The sequence below is a fragment of the Saccopteryx bilineata genome, chromosome 2 (genome assembly GCF_036850765.1).
Source record: "Saccopteryx bilineata isolate mSacBil1 chromosome 2, mSacBil1_pri_phased_curated, whole genome shotgun sequence".
Lineage (NCBI taxonomy): Eukaryota > Metazoa > Chordata > Mammalia > Chiroptera > Emballonuridae > Saccopteryx > Saccopteryx bilineata.
Genome location: NC_089491.1, coordinates 359,047,333 through 359,065,977, shown reverse-complemented (window position 1 = coordinate 359,065,977; position 18,645 = coordinate 359,047,333). Strand labels below are relative to the sequence as shown.

The 18,645-nt window shown below is 43.0% G+C and overlaps 2 protein-coding genes across 2 annotated transcripts in view; one reads left to right on the top strand and one right to left on the bottom strand.

The window, feature by feature from the left end:
• The window catches only part of RAP1GAP2 (RAP1 GTPase activating protein 2), a 490,286-nt gene that overhangs the window by 379,206 nt on the left and 92,435 nt on the right, over positions 1-18,645 (top strand). The gene's annotated exons all lie outside the window — the stretch shown is intronic.
• On the bottom strand, positions 13,801-17,417 carry LOC136323504 (olfactory receptor 3A1-like). The gene is given in 2 exon segments (XM_066255348.1): positions 13,801-14,754; positions 17,391-17,417. A coding segment is annotated over 1 exon segment (948 nt). The 5' UTR covers positions 14,749-14,754; positions 17,391-17,417.

Genomic DNA, 18,645 nt, shown 5'->3' with positions numbered 1-18,645 from the left:
GTAATTTGTCTAAGGCCACAGGGTCAGAACTTTGAGGAATTGGGGCTCAAACTTGTATTCATCTGATTCCAAGGTCCATGATCTCAACAATTATGCTCTATGACTTACTCTCCCACCCACTTCCAATTAGTTCCTCTCCCCCAAACAATATACTTTTAGCTTCTGTTGTTTGTGATACTGTTTTAAAGACACCGTAGACTATGCTCTACAGATGAGCCTAAGCATTCAACTCTCAGAAGTAAAAGCCTCAGCTCCACCCAGTAGCACTGCAATTGACTTCCACCTGCTACCTCCAGTGTAACTCTCTTGCTCTCCCATTTATCTGCTACTGTTTCTCACTGCAAAGAACTGTAGACTTAGTGGTCTTATTGGGAGTTGACCCTCCAGTGACAGGCTTGCATTGTTGGATTAGGGATGTAATGTGTGAATGTAAAGGCTTTTATCATTCAGTGACACTTTTTGAAATATAAAACTGTAAAAATACTACACATAAAAATTATAAATGATAGCAGAAGTAGAATTTCAAACATCAATAAAACTCCACAAAAAATATATTTTAAAAAACAATTCTTGGATAAAAGAAAAAAACTACTAACTGTAGTATTAAATTAATGCAAGAACTATCCTTGATATTAATTTTCAGACTGGGTATACATTATCTTGGTGGCCAGAGATCTTTAATTCTTGAAACCATTTTAAAGTTTGTTGAACAAGCCTCACTATTATGGGCTGAATTTTTGTGTCCCCTCCGAAGTTCGTATGTAGAAATCTTAACCCATAATGTGATGGAAAGAAGAGGTGGGGCCCTTGGCAGGTGATTAGCTCATGAGGATGGAGACCTCCTGAATGGGATTAGTGCCCTTTAAAAGTGACCCCAGAGAGCTTCCTTACCCCTTCTGTCATGTGAAGACACGATGAGAAGATAGTTAATTATGAAATGAACTAGGAAGTAGGCCCTCACCAGGCACTGAATTTGCTGGCACCTTGATCCTAGACTCTCTAGCCTCCAAAACTGTGAGAAATAAATTTCTGTTGTTTATAAGCCACCAGCCTATGAACAGCCGCATGTACCACCAGAAGCAGAAACAAATCATCTTTCAAAGAAAATGAATGGTCTTTGGAAGAAAATACTTTCATCTGAGGTGTTAAATTATTCATATAAATATCAATAACTTTGTTAGAACCTAGTCTGACTAGCACACAGTCAAAGAAAGCTAGATGCATTAGTTTTCTTTTTTTTATTATTTTATTTTATTTTATTTTATTTTATTTTATTTTTTGGTCTAGATGCAGTAGTTTTCTAGAGCTGTCATAACAAAGTACTACAGACTGGGTGGCTTACAACAATGGAAATTTATTGTTCACAGTTCTAAAGGTTAGAAGTCTGAAATCAAGGTCTTGGAAGGGTTATGTTCCCTTGGAAATCTGTAGGGGAATCCTTCTTGCCCTCTTATTAGTTTCTGATGGGTTTCCAGCAATCTTTGGAATTCGTTGGGTTACAACTGCGTAATTCCAAGGTCTGCTTTCTTCATCATGTGACATTCTTCCTGTGTGTCTGTCTTCGTACAGACACTGATCATATTGGATTAGAAACCTACTCTGCTGCAGTATGATTTCATCTTAACATAACCAATTATATCTGCAATGAGCCTGTTTCCAAATAAGGTCACATGATGAGGTATGGGAGTTAGAAAACAACATACCCTTATTGGAGGACACAATTCAACCCATAGCAGCAGGCACACCGAGGAACAAAGCATCATGACTAAGGACCACCAGAAAAGAAAGAACAAAGTAGACCTACAAAGACTTTAGATAGTAAAATACACAGGTCATATACAGCTATGCTTACTCTGTCTAAAGTAATTTTTAAAACTTGAAAATATCTGTATAACAAAAATTATAAAAAGTGATTGGAATAGATTCTAAAAACATCAATAGAACTTCCATAAATAAAACATATAATAACTTTAAAAACTCAATAAATAGTTTTGGCAGCTGAGTAGACAGAGCAAAATAAAAAAATTATTGAACAAGAATATAGGCTAGGAAACTTTATCCAGAATGTAGCACAAAGATATTTTTTTAAAATGAAGACTGTAAGGATCAATTTAAAAGACAGGTGAAAGATATACTTAATTGGAGCTCTAGAAGTTGTTCAGAGATCATGATAAACAGTAATACTTAGAGAATGTTTCCCATGAGTTTATTTAAGAGAATATGTCTGAAAACATAAAAATATTAAACTTCCAATTGTTGGAAGATGTAAAAAAACAAAGATAAAAGAAAGTAATAAGTTGGGAGACTTTGTGAAATTATTTGCAAACTGTATGGCCAAAGGTTCATATCCACAATACATAAAAAGTTTCCACAATAAAAAGTCAATAATCCATTTATTAAAAGTCAATTATACATTATAAAAAAAAAAGAGAGAGGCAAAGTACACTCAAAAACAATTCCCAGGAGGCCATGACATCAGCAAGATGACAGAATAGATGGTTCCAATGCTTATTCTCCCCCTGTCCCCTGAAAAATAACAAAAACAGTAAATAAATAACTACAAATCAATGAACATAGCTCTGGGAAAGCTCTGAACTACAAAGAAGCAACAGCAGAACCCCACGGAGTTCTAAAACCAGGGATGGAGGATTGCCCCATGAAAACATGTAGGGAGCATTTTACCTGCATCATCCCTTCCACTAGAGCAGCTCAGCACCAAGAGCGGTCTTCTTGGAGGAGTTTTACCCGAAATTGGGAGAAAGGAGAGGAGGAGAACCCCAGCGAGCCTTATCACCACCGTGGGAATTTGCAGACTTTGCTATCATGAACTGCCACAGTCTTCATCAATGTTGAACCAATGGATAGAGTTTCCTGGAGTCCCTGCCTCTGTGTCTCCTCCCCAGTGTTGAACTGTCTCTGCATGAGACTTGCCTCAAGGACCCCCTACTTCTATTGGGTCCTGCTCTCTGAAAATGCCTGCAGTACCTCACCCTCTACAGGATGGAAGTTGATGGTGCTTAACTCCCTGCCTATGGGTCCCGAGTCACAGCTTTGACCCACTGTCACCAGGACAAGCTGGGCTGCTTTGTCTGCAGCCTGAGTCTGCAGTAAAAGCTTTGACCTGCCATCCATCGCCGGGGAGTGCTGCTATTGCCCTGTTTCCTGCCCCCTGAGTGCTGAGTCGTGGCATAGACCCACCATCACCAGGATGCACTGCTACAGTTCTCTGCCCAGCACCTTGGTGTAATGCCGGTGGCTGAGGCCAGGCAGGTCCACATTGAATTCAGGCAGATGGTAGAAAAACTGTGAAGCCAGAAAGTATTGGGCCATTTCCATTTAATAGATTCTTGCAATGGCGGACAAGTAAACAGGCAGGGAAAACAGCAAACAGGTAAACAGTAGCAGTAGAAATGGCCCCTCATAGTGGCAGGCAGGTAATCTGCAATCCGCTGTCTGCCCTGAGTGCAAGCACTCGTAGCCTTACATAGACTATATAAGTGGTGCTGCCATGTGCTTATGCACTAATCAAGCAAAGTGCTTGCAGCCTGTAAACCAGCAAGCAAGCCTCACACAGCTGTTTTTCCCACATCCCACATCCCACCCCTTTAGGATTGCTTACCTCACAATCTACGCAACAGAAATCTTCTGTGATTGTTCCTGTGTGAGGAGTGAGGCACATTACAGAAATAGACTGCAGCAACAGCATAAGTTATACAATAATTATAAAGGTGCCCCCCATAATGTCTTCCTGAGCACTCTGTCCAGAGAGTTAACAAGAGGCCCACATCTAACTTCCTACTCCACAGTAAGTGGGAGGGCCTGTATAGTCCAGGGCTATGTCCATTAAAACCACAAAGTGTCCTTGGTGTGTGTGGGGAAAACAGCTGTGTTAGGCTTGCCTGCTGGTTTACCGGCTGCAAGCATTTTGCTTGATTAGGGCACGAGCACATGGCAGCACCACGTGGGTATAGTCTATGTAAGGCTGTGGTGTTTGTGCTCAGGGTGGATGGCGGGCACTAACCCCTCCACATGTAACGGAGCACTCTGTGGTCAGACCCTACATCCAGGCAGAGCTGATGAAGTTGGGGGTGCAATTCAGGCAGAAAGGCACCGAGCCTCTGGCAGCCTTGTTGCAGTTGTGGGACATAGGGGGTAGATGGCATCATGCTCTCTGGAACAGAGATGGAGAAATTGACTGCCATTGACTACACACTCTTCCCTGAGGCAGTGTCTTCAGAACTGCCATGACAACCCAAGAAACCATACCTTATTAGAATGGGTGATGGCTGACATTCAAATGGTCTGGCACACTGGTCGACAAACTGCGGCTCGTGAGCCACATGCGGCTCTTTGGCCCCTTGAGTTTTTAGCAAAGGCCAGCTTAGGAGTATCCTAATTAAGTTAATAACAGTGTACCTACCTATATAGTTTAAGTTTAAAATTTTTGGCTCTCAAAAGAAATTTCAATCATTGTACTGTTAATATCTGGCTCTGTTAACTAATGAGTTTGCCGACCACTGTTCTGGCAGAATGCTGGGGACTTGCTGGGGGCTGTGAGTCAGTGACAGTCCTATAGTGAGCTGCCCCAAGTTCTCCAGGAACTAGGTATAGAGAATGCCCTCCCGCAACTAACAAGAGAAATGGGCCTGTAAAGGTTACCTGAACACAGATGTGGGTAGATTTGATTGTAGTCGGGCAGATAGAGAGAAATTAGATGGCAGGTCTAATGAAGTCCTGTTAGAGCTTTGGTGGCAGCTTGAGCAGCAACAGAGGTTCCAGCCACTGAAAAGGCAGGAAAAGTGGGCGGCGCTGGCAGCTGCCAAGAAAATGGCTGGTGTTTGGGTTGCACGGTTACAGGATTACTTGGAGACAGCTGTGGAAAAGAAGGATCCCCAAGAACCATTATCCCAGTTTGAGTAGGGTGAAGGCTGAGGGACCCGTCCAATGGGAATGGGTGAGGGATGGAGGCCCAATGTAAAACTGGTCCCCTTCTATCATGCAGCAGGTGTTGGCAGTAGAAAGTAATAGATGCTTTTGTAGCAGCAGCAACAACAACAGCTAAGAGAGCTGTCAAGGCTGCACAAGCCTTGAATGTGTTTGACTCCACCAGGCCCTGTGAGCTTGGATCTCTAAGGGGTTTGGGTGGGGCTTGTGGCAATGGACAGAGTGCTATGGAAAGGCTCTGAGGTCCATTAATAACGAGCTATATGCCTAGTTGCCTGTAATGGACCTTTACCTTGGTGATTTGCACTGACAGCTGGGCTGTCCATCATGGACTGATCATTGAGCAGTGTAATGAACTGTTGGACTATGACCAGAGAGGGCCACTGGTTCCCTTGCTGGATGGACATGCTGCCTGTGGACAGTACTATGAGAGACCTTGGGGGGGGGCACAGCACCTGTGGAGGCCCTCCTGCACCGGGAAGCTGCTCCCATCCAGTTGCAGAAACCCACCAAGGACATTTTCTTCAATGGACATAGCCCTGGACTATATGGGCCCTCCCATACCGTGAGGGACGGGGTTAGAGGTGGGCCTCCAGTTAACTCTCTGGACAGAGTGCTCAGGAAGACATTGTGAAGGGCACCTTTGTAATTATTGTATAACTTGTGCTGTTGCTATCGACTGTTTGTTTCTGTAATGTACCTCATCCCTCACACAGGTAGAAGATACCTGTAGCATCGACTATAAGGCAAGCAACCCTAAAGGGGTGGATTGTGGGGAAAACAGCTATGTGGGGCTTGCCTGCTGGTTTACCAGCTGCAAGCATTTTGCTTGGTTAGCGCATGAGCAGCACCACGTGAGTATAGTCTATGTAAGGCCATGGGTGTTTGCGCTCAGGGTGGATGGCGGGTTGCAGAGGATGACAGATTACAGATTTCCTGCCTGCCGCTGTGAGGGGCCATTTTTGCTGTTTGTTTGCCAGAGAAGAAGTTTTCCCGGCCCATTTTCTCAGCCACCATTGTGAGATTTTGTTAAACAGGAATGGCCCGCCACTTTCTGGCTCCACAGTTTCTGTACTCTCTGCCCTAATCCAATGTGGACCTGCCTGGATCCGCCCACCAGCCTTGCAGTGTGTCTCTGCAACTGGATGGGAATAGCGTCTCAGTGCAGGAGGGCCTCAACAGGTGCCATGCCCCCTCCCATCAAGGTCTCTTAGAGCACTGTCCACAAGTGGTGTGTCCGTCCAGCAAGGGAGCTGGTTCCTCCCTCTGGTCGCAGTCCAAGAGTACATTATACCATTCAATGATCAGTCCATGACGGACAGCCCAGCTGTCAGTGCAAATTACCAATAAAAGTCCATTACAGGCAACTGGCCATACAGCTCTTTGTTAACAGACCTCAGAGCCTTTCCATAGCACTCTGTCCATTGCCACAAGCCCCACCCAAACCCCTCAGCCACCAAAGCTCTAACAGGGCTTCATTAGACCTGCCATCTAATTTCTCTCTATCTCCCTGGCTGTAATCAAATCTACCCACATCTGTCTTCAGGTAACCTTTACAGGCCCATTTCTCTTGTTAGTTGGCGGGGGCGGGGGAGGGGAAGCAAGAGCAGCAGCCCTCACAGCTTTATGGTTCCATGCTGTCTCCAGCTTCCCCAAATATGGCACCGTCTGCATAACCATGTTGATGGGCTGCCCCGCATAGGGACTCAGGAGGAGCACTTATGACCCAAAAAGGGCTGACAGGGTGCTACAGAGAATAAGGTCCCTAATGTCTGCCATAAACACTTCCTCACCTGGCACACAGGACCTCAGGTTGAAAGCAGCATTCTTCACACCTAGTTCCTGGAGAACTTGGGGCAGCTCACTATAGGACTGTCACTGACTCACTGTCCCCAGCAAGTCCCCAGCATTCTGCCAGACCGTTTGAATGTCAGCCATCACCCATTCTAATAAGGTATGGTTTTCTGGGTTGTCATAGCAGTTCTAAGGATGCTGCCTCAGGGAGGAGTGTGTGGTAATGGCAACCAGTTTCTCCATCTCTGTTCCAAAGAGCATAATGCCATTCACCCATATGCCCCACAACCACAGCAACAAGGCTGCCAGCGGCTTGGTGGTTTTCTGTCTGAATTGCACCCCCAACTCCACCAGCTCTTCTTGGGATTAGGGCCGAACTACAAGTGCTCCACTATCTGTGAAGGAGTTAGTGCCTGCCCCTGAGGAGCTCTTGGCTGCTGAGTTTTTACCTTCTGGGTGACCAGCAGCCAGGTTCTGAGTCTGTGGATGGCAGTTTGAGCCTGAGCCTCCTCTTCAGAAGAGGAGGAGCTGGAAACACCTGCTCCTGCTGACCCAGAGCCACTCTTCTGGCACAAATGCTGCTCCTTCTTTGGCACCTGCTTTGGCTCCTGTGGCTTCCAGCTCTTGTGCTGAAGCTGGAACTTGAGCTTTTGAATCTGAAGTTGTTTCTCCAACAACTGTTGCTGTCAATGTTCATCTTCTAGGGAAAACTGAAGCTCACAAACATGTAATTCCTTCTCCAGTGATTGTTCCAGTTCCAGGTGTCGTTGGTGTTCAGCATGCATCTTAAACTGCAGCTCTTGAACCCAGTCAGCCTCCATTTCCAGAGCGTGCTCCAGTTTACGCCATCACTGGTTCTCAGCCTGTTGCTTGACCTGCAGTTCTCAAATCTGCAACCCTTTCTCCAGTGACCATTCCAGCTCATGCTGCTGTTGGCATTCAGTCTACAGCTCAACCTGGAGCTTTTGACCCCGGGCAGCCTCTCGCATAGAGCTCTTGGTTTCTTCTCACAGGGTTTTAGAAATCACCCAGCCTATGGCTTCCAAAAGGGCAGCCACAGTGAACCATATGCTGGAGAACAATGACCACTCCTCTACCCCACCCTTTAAGGCTGTTGGCAACTCTGTACCAATTTGAACTGAATCCTGCCCACTATGCCAGACGTGATGCTGGTGACTGAGGCCAGGCAGGTTCACACTGATTTGAGCTGACGGTAGAGAAACTGCAGAGCCAGAAAGCATTGGGTCATTTTCATTTTTAATAGATTCTCACAATGGCAGACAAGCAAACAGGCAGGGAAAATTGCTTCTCAGGAAGCAAGCGAATGAATGGCAAAAATGGCCCTTACAGTGGCAGGCAGGCAATCCGCAATCTGCCATCCACACTGAGCACAAGCACCCGTAGCCTTACACAGACTTACATAGACACATGCTCATGCACTAATCAAACAAAGTGCTTGCAGCCAGTAAACCAGTGAGCAAGCCTAACACAGCTGTTTTTCCACACCTGGGTTCTCAGTCAGGGTTTTGACCTACCATCACCAGGGCTGTGCTATTGCTCCTCTGTGCCCCATACTCTGGGGTCTTGAGTTAGAGCTTTGGCTCAGCATCGTCAGGGCTGGGCTGTGGCTGCTCTGTTTCTGGCTCTCTGGGGCTAGAGTTGGGACTTTGACCTGCCATCTCCAGGGTGAGCAGCTGCTGCATCTTGTGCCTGAGTCCAAGCCACCAATGCACCTTGTCATACCTGAGCCTGCTGCATTCCCACTCCCTCAAGAGTCTGAGTCACTGAAGTGAGCTCCAGAAACCCATACTTTAGTCCCACTGGAGACCTGGACATGCCCACACTTCTGATCCCAGTGATACCACCACAGCAAGTGCACTTGTGCTTCAGGACCTAGGCACTGTGGTTGTTCCACATGCACCTGATCCCAGGGCACTTACTCTGCTGTCACTCTCAGTCTCTTAAGAGGCATCCCCTTGGCCTGAACTTCCTTCCATGGGCATATTAGAACAGGAGGACGACAGCAGTCTTTGCTAGTGAGGACCTCTACAGCTTTAGCCACCTGTAAGGACTCCCCAGTTTTGGCCACCAAAGACCCTCCAGTCTTTGCATATGCTGACTTCAGCCAGTGGAGCTACATCAAGTTAAAAAGCTTCTATACAGCAAAGGAAATAATCAATAAATTGAAAAGGCAACCTACCCAATGGGAGAAAGTATTTGTAAACTATGTAGCTGATGAGTTAATATCCAAAATATATAAAGAACCCATACAACACAATACAAAAAAGCAAATAATCCTTTTTTATTTTATTTTGTATTTTTCTGAAGTGAAAAGCAAGGAGATAGAGAGACAGACTCCTGCATGCGCCCAACAGAGATCCACTCAGCATGCCCACTAGGGGGCGATGCTCTGCCCATCTGGGGCATTGCTCCATTGCAATCGGAGCCATTCTAGTGCCTGAGGTGGAGACTATGGAGCCATCCTCAGTGCCCAGGCCAACTTTGCTCCAATGGAGCCTTGGTTGCGGGAGGGGAAGGGAGAAATAGAGAGAAAGGATACGGGGAAGGGTGGAGAATCAGATGTGTCCTTCTTCTGTGTGCCCTGGCTGGGAATTGAACCCAGGACTTCCACATGCCAGGCTGATGCTCTACCACTGAGCCAACTGGTCAGAGCCCAAATAATTCAATTTTTAAAATGGGCAAAGGACCCAAATAAACATTTTCCCAAAAAAGATACAAATTGCCAACAGGTACATGAAAAGGGGATCAATTATCACAAATCATCAGGGAGATGCAAATCAAAACCACAATGAGCTAGCGCTTCACACCTGTTAGAACAGCTGTCATAAAAAAAGACCCATTCCTGTACCCCACCCTAGACCTAACCCATCACCAGAGGCAGCTAGCCAGTAATCTGTATGTTTAACAAGCACTCCAGGTCATTCCTTTGAACATTCTGACAGGCTTCTAAAATCCAAGCTAAGTCACAATCAGGTGGAACCAGGCCCTTGAACTTCTGAATTCTCCCCTGGTGCAGCAGCCACGGCTGAGAATCATGGATTTACAGGGCTGCAGGCCAATCATCAATAAATCAACAAACAAGTATTGGCAAGGGGAAAAGGGAACCCTTGTACACTGTTGGAATGTAAATTGATGCAGCCACTATGGAAAACAGTATAGAGGTGCCTCAAAAAATTAAAAGTAGGATTACCATATGATCCAAGAATCCTACTTCTGATTATTTACCTGAAGAAAACAAAATCACTATCTCAAAGAGCTATCTAGACTCCCATGTTCACAGCAATGTTATTCACAATAGCCAAGATATGGAGATAACCACAAAGTCCTCTGACAGATGATTGGATAAGCAAAATGTAGTATATATTTATCAAAAAAAATGATTCAGTCACAAAAAGAAGGAATTATTGCTACTGTGACAATGTGGATGGAATTTGATGGTATTATGCTGAGTGAAATTAGCCAGGGAAAGGGAGACATTTTCTATATGATATCACTTGTATGTGGAATCTTTATTTAAGCCTATTTCATAGAAACAGAGAGTAGAATTTTGGTTGCTAAGGACACAGGAGGAATGGGAATTGGGGAGATGAGGGTCAAAGGTACATCTTTCCATTATAAGATGAATAAATTCTGGAACTATAATTCAGCACTGTACACTCAAAATTTTCTGAGGTTAAATCTTATGCATTCTCACCTGACAGTGGATAGAGCATTGGCCTGGGACACAGAGGACCCAGGTTTGCAACCCTGAGGTTGCTCGCTTGAGTGCAGGCTTATTTGGTTGAACGTGTGCTCACCAGCTCAAGCGGAGTTGCTGGCTTGAGCTTGAGATCATAGACATGACCCCTGGTCACTGGCTTGAGCAAGGGGTCACTGGCTCTGCTGGAGTCCCCCAGTCAAGGCACATATGAGAAAGCAATCAATGAACAACTAAAGTCTAAGGTGCTACAACAAAGAATTGATGCTTCTCATCTCTCTCCCTTCCTGTCTGTCCCTATCTGTCCCTCTCTCTGTCTCTCTCTCGCTCGCTAAAAAAAAAAAAAAAAAGCTTTCTCATCACACATGGATGTGTTATCTTGATCTTGATAATAATTTGATAATGTATATCAAATCATCATATTGTACACATTTTATATACAATTATACTTATCAGTTATTCCTCAAAAACTTGGAAAACAAATAATTTCCAATGTGGAAATACTAACAAATTGTATTAGCTGAGGCCTCTATTAAAAAATAGAAAAATCATGGTCTGGGTAAACAACAGAATTCTATTTTCTTACAGTTTTGGAAGCGGGAAGTCTGAGATCAGTGTACCAGATGGTCAGGTTTGGTGAGAGCTCTCTCCCTAGCTTGCAGAGAGCTGCCTTCCCGCTGTGTCCTCACTTTTCAGGGGAGGGAAAGCGTTCTCTCACTATCTCTTTCTCTCTTATAATGCCACAGTCCCATGGGATTAGGGACCTACCCTAATTTAACCTTAATTAACTCCTACAGACTCTATCTCCACATACAGTCACATTAAGGGTTAGGTTTTCAACATATAAATTTGATAGGATGCAATTTAGTCCATAGTCATGGATAATAAACACTTGAAAATATATTTAACCTTATGTGAACATCGAAGACATGCATATTAAAATAATAGTTGGTCATTTTCAACCACTATATCGTCAAAAATGAGAAGAATTTACTTATAATAACCACTGTTGACAAAGGTGCAGGAACAAGCCATTTCACTCATCATTGAAACAATAAAATAGTGCAATTTTTTTTTTTTTCATTTTTCTGAAGCTGGAAACAGGGAGAGACAGTCAGACAGACTCCCGCATGCGCCCGACCGGGATCCACCCGGCACGCCCACCAGGGGGCGATGCTCTGCCCACCAGGGGGCGATGCTCTGCCCATCCTGGGCGTCGCCATTTTGCGACCAGAGTCACTCTAGCGCCTGAGGCAGAGGCCACAGAGCCATCCCCAGCGCTCGGGCCACCTTTGCTCCAATGGAGCCTTGGCTGCGGGAGGGGAAGAGAGAGACAGAGAGGAAAGCGCGGCGGAGGGGTGGAGAAGCAAATGGGCGCTTCTCCTGTGTGCCCTGGCCGGGAATCGAACCCGGGTCCTCCGCACGCTAGGCCAACCTCTACCGCTGAGCCAACCGGCCAGGGCCAAATAGTGCAATTTTTTGAAGGCCAAGAAGGAACTATTTATCAAAAATCTAAATTTTTATTTTATTCAACTCAGGAATCTTATTAATGAGAACTTATTTTATGGAAATTCATGTAGAATAATAAAAACACATCTTTAAATAATATTCTCTACATTATTGACCATAATTGCAGTAAATCTAGAAACAATCTAAACTCCATCAAAAGGAATATGATTGAATAAATTATAGTTAATGCATAAATTAACACTAGGCAGTTATTAAAATGGAAAAGGCAAGTTTTTAGGTATTTGACAGCAAATACCTTAAAAAAGTCTACAAAACAAAACAAAACAAAAAACATTACATAACTGTTAGGTTTGGGTCCAGGGCTCCTTTAAACTCAAACCCCCCTCAACCTCCTCATCAAGCAATCTCCCTCATCCAACCCTCCTTCCTTTAAGTAAATCCCTCACCCCAGGAGGATGCTTGAGGCAAGGCATTCAGGGGGAGCCCAAGGGTTGGGAAAAGGAGACAGCTGGTGACCAAGGCCACAAACCAGAATAAACTAATCCGAGCATATTAAGTGCACCAACCTTCACATCAGTAGATGCTTGCAGTAGTCCCTCACAGCTCGGGGCTTATGCCACTAGTCCATCTGTTTTGCAGCTGCATGAATAAAGTTCTTACAACAACTCATCAGTTGTTGCCTGACCAGGCAGTAGTGCAGCAGATAGGGATGCAGAGGACCCAGGATCCAAACCCCGAGGTCACCGGCTTGAGCACAGGCTCATCTGGCTGGAGCATGGGCTCACCAGCTTTGGCGTGGAGTTGCTGGCTTGAGCCTGGGATCATAAACATGACCCCATAGTTGCTGGTTTGAGCCAAGGGTTGCTGGCTTGAGCAAGGGGTCACTTGACTGGGAGCCCCCAGGCAAGGCACATAAGAGAAAGCAATCAAAACAACTAAGGTGCCACAACTAGGAGTCAATGCTTCTAATCTCTCTCCCTTTCTGTCAGTCTGTCCCTGTCAGTCCCTTTCTCTCTCATATTAAAAAAAAATCTCATCAGGCCTTGTGCATCCCTCCTTTGGCAACCTGACAATAACATGCCCCTAATATGTTTATATTGTATAAATGTTTTTATATTGATACAAAAATTTATAAGCATGTTTACATATGTATAAAAAAACAAAATAAGTAAGCACTAACTTCTTAACAGTGGTTTCTTCTAGAAAATCAAATTATTAAGGATGAGAATAGACAGGGTGAATTTTTTTACTTTAATTTTCCACTGGTAAGATTTTGTTTTTATTTTCATAAACATAATTTTTAATGAAAATTTAAAAATCAATGTATATTTTCATTTTAGGGAAAAAAATATACTCAAAAGGAAATAGAAACTCTCTGCTGCTAAAAACCTTAGAATCTTGCAGTGTAGACAAGGAACTGGAAATTAGAGTCTCAGGTTATACGGTACTGGGTCGCGATCCTTGCACAGAATCCTGTGTAGAAGCAGGTTGGGGCAGCTGTTTCCGGAGAAGTTTGACAGGAGGATGTGCCAATACTTGACATCAAGCTGTGACTTTTCATATTCCAGTTGGGGGAGAATCATTGCTGGTGTATTTGGGGGGATCCAAGCAGAAAATGAACAAAGCGTCCTGCCTGTAGGACCACCAATCTCCCAAGGTACGGAGTTTTCTGTTTTACCTCCATCAGAAGTGAAAAGGGTGGCTACAACAAAATGGCAGTGAGCCAAGGGTTCTAGTCTGCAGAACGTGCATACTCGTTATCAGGGAGAGCCTCCTGGAGAACAAGAAGTCTCACTCCTAACAAAAGCTGTCTGGCTCAAGGATCTAGGAAGACAAAGACCAGTTGCTGGGGTTCAACCCTCCTGAGACACCTCTCATGCAAGGACTCGCTTCCCCATGAGCACTCTACGCAGGGCGCCCTGTACATCAGGGTTCCGGAGGCTATAGATGAGTGGGTTCAGCATGAGGCTGATGACAGTGTTGAGGATGCCAATCCCCTTGTCCTTGTCTGAAGCCTCCACTGAGCCCAGACGCATGTAGCTGAAGACGCCTGTCCCATAGAAGATGCCAACCACAGTCAGGTGGGAGCTACATGTGGAGAAGGCTTTCTTCCTGCCCTCTGCAGAGCGTATTCACAAGACTGCAGCTGCCACATGGATGTAGGAAGTGACAATAAGAATCACAGGTGCACCTGCCATGAGCATACCCAGACCAAAGAGCAGCAGCTCATTGAGTTGGATGCTGGAGCAGGAGAACTGGAAGAGCTGTGGGAGGTCACAGTAGAAGTGATTGATCACATTGGGACCACAGAAGTTGAGTGTGGATATGGCCACAGTGTGGCTCAGTGCATTGATGAAGGCACAAACCCAGGACACAGCCACCAATATCCTCTGGACCATCTGGCTCATGCGGATGCTGTAGGTAAGGGGCCGGCAGATGGCCAGGAAACGGTCATAAGCCATGGCTGTCAACAGGAAGCAGTCCACACCAGCCAACTGATGGAAGAAGAAAATCTGTGTGAGGCAGGCTCCATAAGGAACTGCACGCTTGTGGGACAAGAGACGACTCAACATTGAGGGAACAGTAACAGTGATACACCCAATGTCCAGAATGGATAGGTTCCCCAGGAAAAAGTACATGGGGGTGTGGAGTTTGGGCTCTACCAAGATGGCTGCCAGGATGCTTAGGTTGCCTCTAACTGTGACCAGGTAGGCAAAGAAGAAAAGTACAAAGACAACTGGTAGCAAGCCTGGTGACTCCACCAAGCCCAGCAGGATGAACTCAGTAACAGCTGTTCCATTGGTCCCAGATTCTGGCTCCATGGGTGCCTGTAAGAAGACATTTCATAGTGGAAGGGACCAGTCTTTCCAATTTGGTTAATCAGGAAAATTGTATTGACTACTTTCATATGCCAAACCTGAGGGTATATTCTCAAGTGTCCTAGTGATTATTTTCCCACTCCTCAGGCCACACCTCACTCATTAACCCTCTCCGTCTTCAATTTAGTCTTTACCCAGCTTCTAGGTGAGTCGCCTGGTGCCACAACTACCTTGGACTCCCTCACCTCCTTGGGAAAGGTATATAAATTCTTATTTTCTTCATTTCCTAGAATCAAGAAAGGAGGTTCCTCCCACCACCAACCTATTTAAAGAGACCTGGCGAAAAAATAATGCTAGCCTGACCTGTGGTGGCACAGTGGATAAAGCATCAACCTGGAAATGCTGAGGTTGCCGGTTCGAAACCCTGGGCTTGCCTGGTCAAGGCACATATGGGAGTTGATGCTTCCAGCTCCTCCCCCCCTTCTCTCTCTCTCTCCTCTCTCTCTCCTCTCTCTCTCTCTGTCTCTCCCTCTCCTCTCTAAAATGAATAAATAAATAAATTAAATTAAAAAAAATAATGCTAAATGTACAAATGAAACTGAAAAATTGATCATAAGACCTTATAAATATATTACAAAGAAATAAATACCTAGAAAATATATAATCAAGGAAAATGTAAGAAATAAATACCTAGAAAATATGTAATCAGAAAAATGTAAAAATACAGAAAATTCGGAATTGAAAGGTGGTATAACCACAGACCAAAAATAAATCAAATAATCATGGAATACTATCTGCTCCTAAATTTGAACAAATTAAGATCAGTCCCCATGCCACATAAACTAGCTGCAAGTGAAAAAAAAATGGAAAAAATTATTGTTACTAACATACTTTTATGTGTAGGCTCCAGGCTCACATACTTCTTATGCATATTATGTTAATCTAGCAATGTAAATAGAATTATCATGTAACAAACTCTTTTTACCATAAAAAAAGAAAGCTTCTCAGTTCATTTTTTAAAGGTAACAAATCTTAGTACTGAAATGTAATAATAATAGCCAAAAAAAAAGCTATTCTATATTACCCAGTAGAGAATATATTGATAAATGTATGCAGAAATCTTAGATATAATAAATGAAATCCACTACTATATAATAGCTTTTATAGAAAAAAATGATTTAATTTCAGTAAATCTATTTTATATTATAGCATATTAATTGGCTAAAAAGAGAATATTTTTCTACAAGGCAATTCTTAAATGTTTACATACATTTCTAATGTAGAGAAAAAAGAAAAAACTCTTGTAGTTGCTTGAAATGAAAGTACACCACTTTAGGGGACAGGGCATGTCCACTAGAAATCTGTATTATTCATAATGTTGAAGTAGTAATGAAGCAAGAAGGCATGGCCTTGCCCTGGCTAATAGCTCAGTTGGTTAGAAACACAGAGGTTGCTGGTTCGATCCCCAGTCAGGGCACATACAGGAAGAGATCCATGTTTCTGTCTCTCTTTCTCTCTCTCTTCCCCCTCCTCTCTCACTAAAATCAATATTTTTTTTTTAAAAAAAGGAGGAATGGCCTTTTTTACTTCAAGTACTCTTCATTATTCTAAAGTTATAGGCAAAGAGAAATAAAATGTCTAAATAATAGAAATGAGGAAAAAAGAGTAATTCTGAAACAATTAAATTATCTAAATAGAAAACAGAAGAAAATTAAAAACTGTAAAACTCAGAATTATTAAGATATTAGCAAGTTAAATTTTAAAAATTATATATGTCAATAAACACCTTATATGCCGAGTCACCTATAAAGCCCAAAAGTCCCAACTGTAAGGTGAAATTTCATCATGTAAAATTAAAGGTAAAGCAGAAAGTAAATCTATACCTGAATTATATATGCAGGTTCCTAAAAAATGACCCAGTGGAACCACTGACTAGTAGGAATATGGGATATTTTCATTTCTTTCCCCCTTCCCATTTTCTTTTGCTTTCAAATGATCTAGAATGAATCAGATTACTTTTATAATAATAAATATATATATATATATATCTTTAATGCTCTGTTACTTCCAGATTAAAGAGATCTTTAAAAGCTAGCAATAGTAGCTCAATGGCTCCTCTCTGTCCTGTTTCCAACCAGTTCAAGGTGCTGCTATCCAGCAGATTATGTAAAAGCTTAAAGTGCTATGTGGATCCCAATTTGCCTCACTGGTCTATGAAGAAATAATTCATTATTCTAAAGTTATAGGCAAAGAGAAATAAAATGTCTAAATAATAGAAATGAGGAAAAAAGAGTAATTCTGAAACAATTAAATTATCTAAATAGAAAACAGAAGAAAATTAAAAACTGTAAAACTCAGAATTATTAAGATATTAGCAAGTTAAATTTTAAAAATTATATATGTCAATAAACACCTTATATTTGCTCCATAATGCTTCTTTGAAAAAAAAGTCTACTTGTAACAAAGCAGCCAAATTACTTACCAATTTCTGCCCCAATTAATTTATGCGGTATTCATCAGTTGAAGCCTATGGCCTGTTTTATTCTTTGAGTGCATGCTTTAGCAAAAGGTAAATGTTTAAGACTATGTTTATTTTACTTTTTTTTTTAAGTAAGAGGAGGGGAGATAGAGAGACAGACTCTCACCTGTGCCCTGACTGGGATCCACCTGGCAACCCCAGTCTGGGGCTGATGCTCAAATCAACCGAGCTATCTTCAGTGCCCGAGGCTGATGTTCAGACCAACCTAGCCACTGACTGTGGGAGGAGAAGAAAAAGAAAAGGGAGTAAGAGAGGGGGAGAGAAGAAGCTGTTCACTGCTCATGTGTGTCCTAACCGAGGATCAAACCCAGGACGTCTACATGCCGGGCCAATGTTCTATCCACTGAACGAACTGGCCAAGGAAGACTATATTTTTTTACTTACTAAATGAAATTTCTTTGATTTTTTTCCTGTCTTTTTGATAAATTATTGTAAGTGTAGTAACCCAGTAATATTACTAGTGCCTGAAAATATTTAGGTTTCTAAAAGTATACCTAATTAAAAACGTCATTGGTAATAATAAATAAAAGCTGTGATATCTGCAACTGTGTTTATCATGATTTAGGAATAGTGAAGATAAGTTTCTAAATATTGAGAAATAACTTAAATCTAAGACACAATGTCAGTTTCCCACCAATAGCATAGACCCTGAGTCACGGTGGGATTCACCATGGGTAATAACTAGAATCCATTGATACAGAGTACCAGTCTGGTGCTTGTTAAATATTTTTACTATAATCCCTATCATGGCTCTATCAGTGCACATTGTTGTATTCAGTATACCATGTATATAGTGTCATTGAATCAAAGAAGGACCTGGTTTTTAGCCTCTTGGAGAGTATCTACTCCGTTATACAAATGAGGAAAATACGATAGAGCATTTTGGGGTGTTGGAATTGTTTGGATTAGAGTGAATACTGAATATATTTATTATGTCTGGTTTTCTGTTTTTTAAAATAGTTACCTGTTACTAAGAGACATTGATAAGAGTGTGGTGGTTATGGGGGGAGGGGGGAGAGGAAGAGGGATAGGGGGAGGGGGAGGGGCACAAAGAAAACAAGATAGAAGGTGACAGAGGACAATCTGACTTTGGGTGATGGGTATGCAACAAAATTGAATGACAAGATAACCTGGATATGTTTTATGTATCCGGATTTATTGATGTCACCCCATTAAAAAAATAAAATTATTAAAAAAAAAAAAATAGTTACCTGTTGTTGGTCCATCCCATTGTATGCTTACTAACCCCCCTCGGCTCACTTACTATGAAACCAGAGAAAAGATTTGTATGAGGACACCAGAAATATGTCTACCGCTCAGACCAGCCCATGATGGCTTCTCCCACCAAGTCCCCCAAGGGC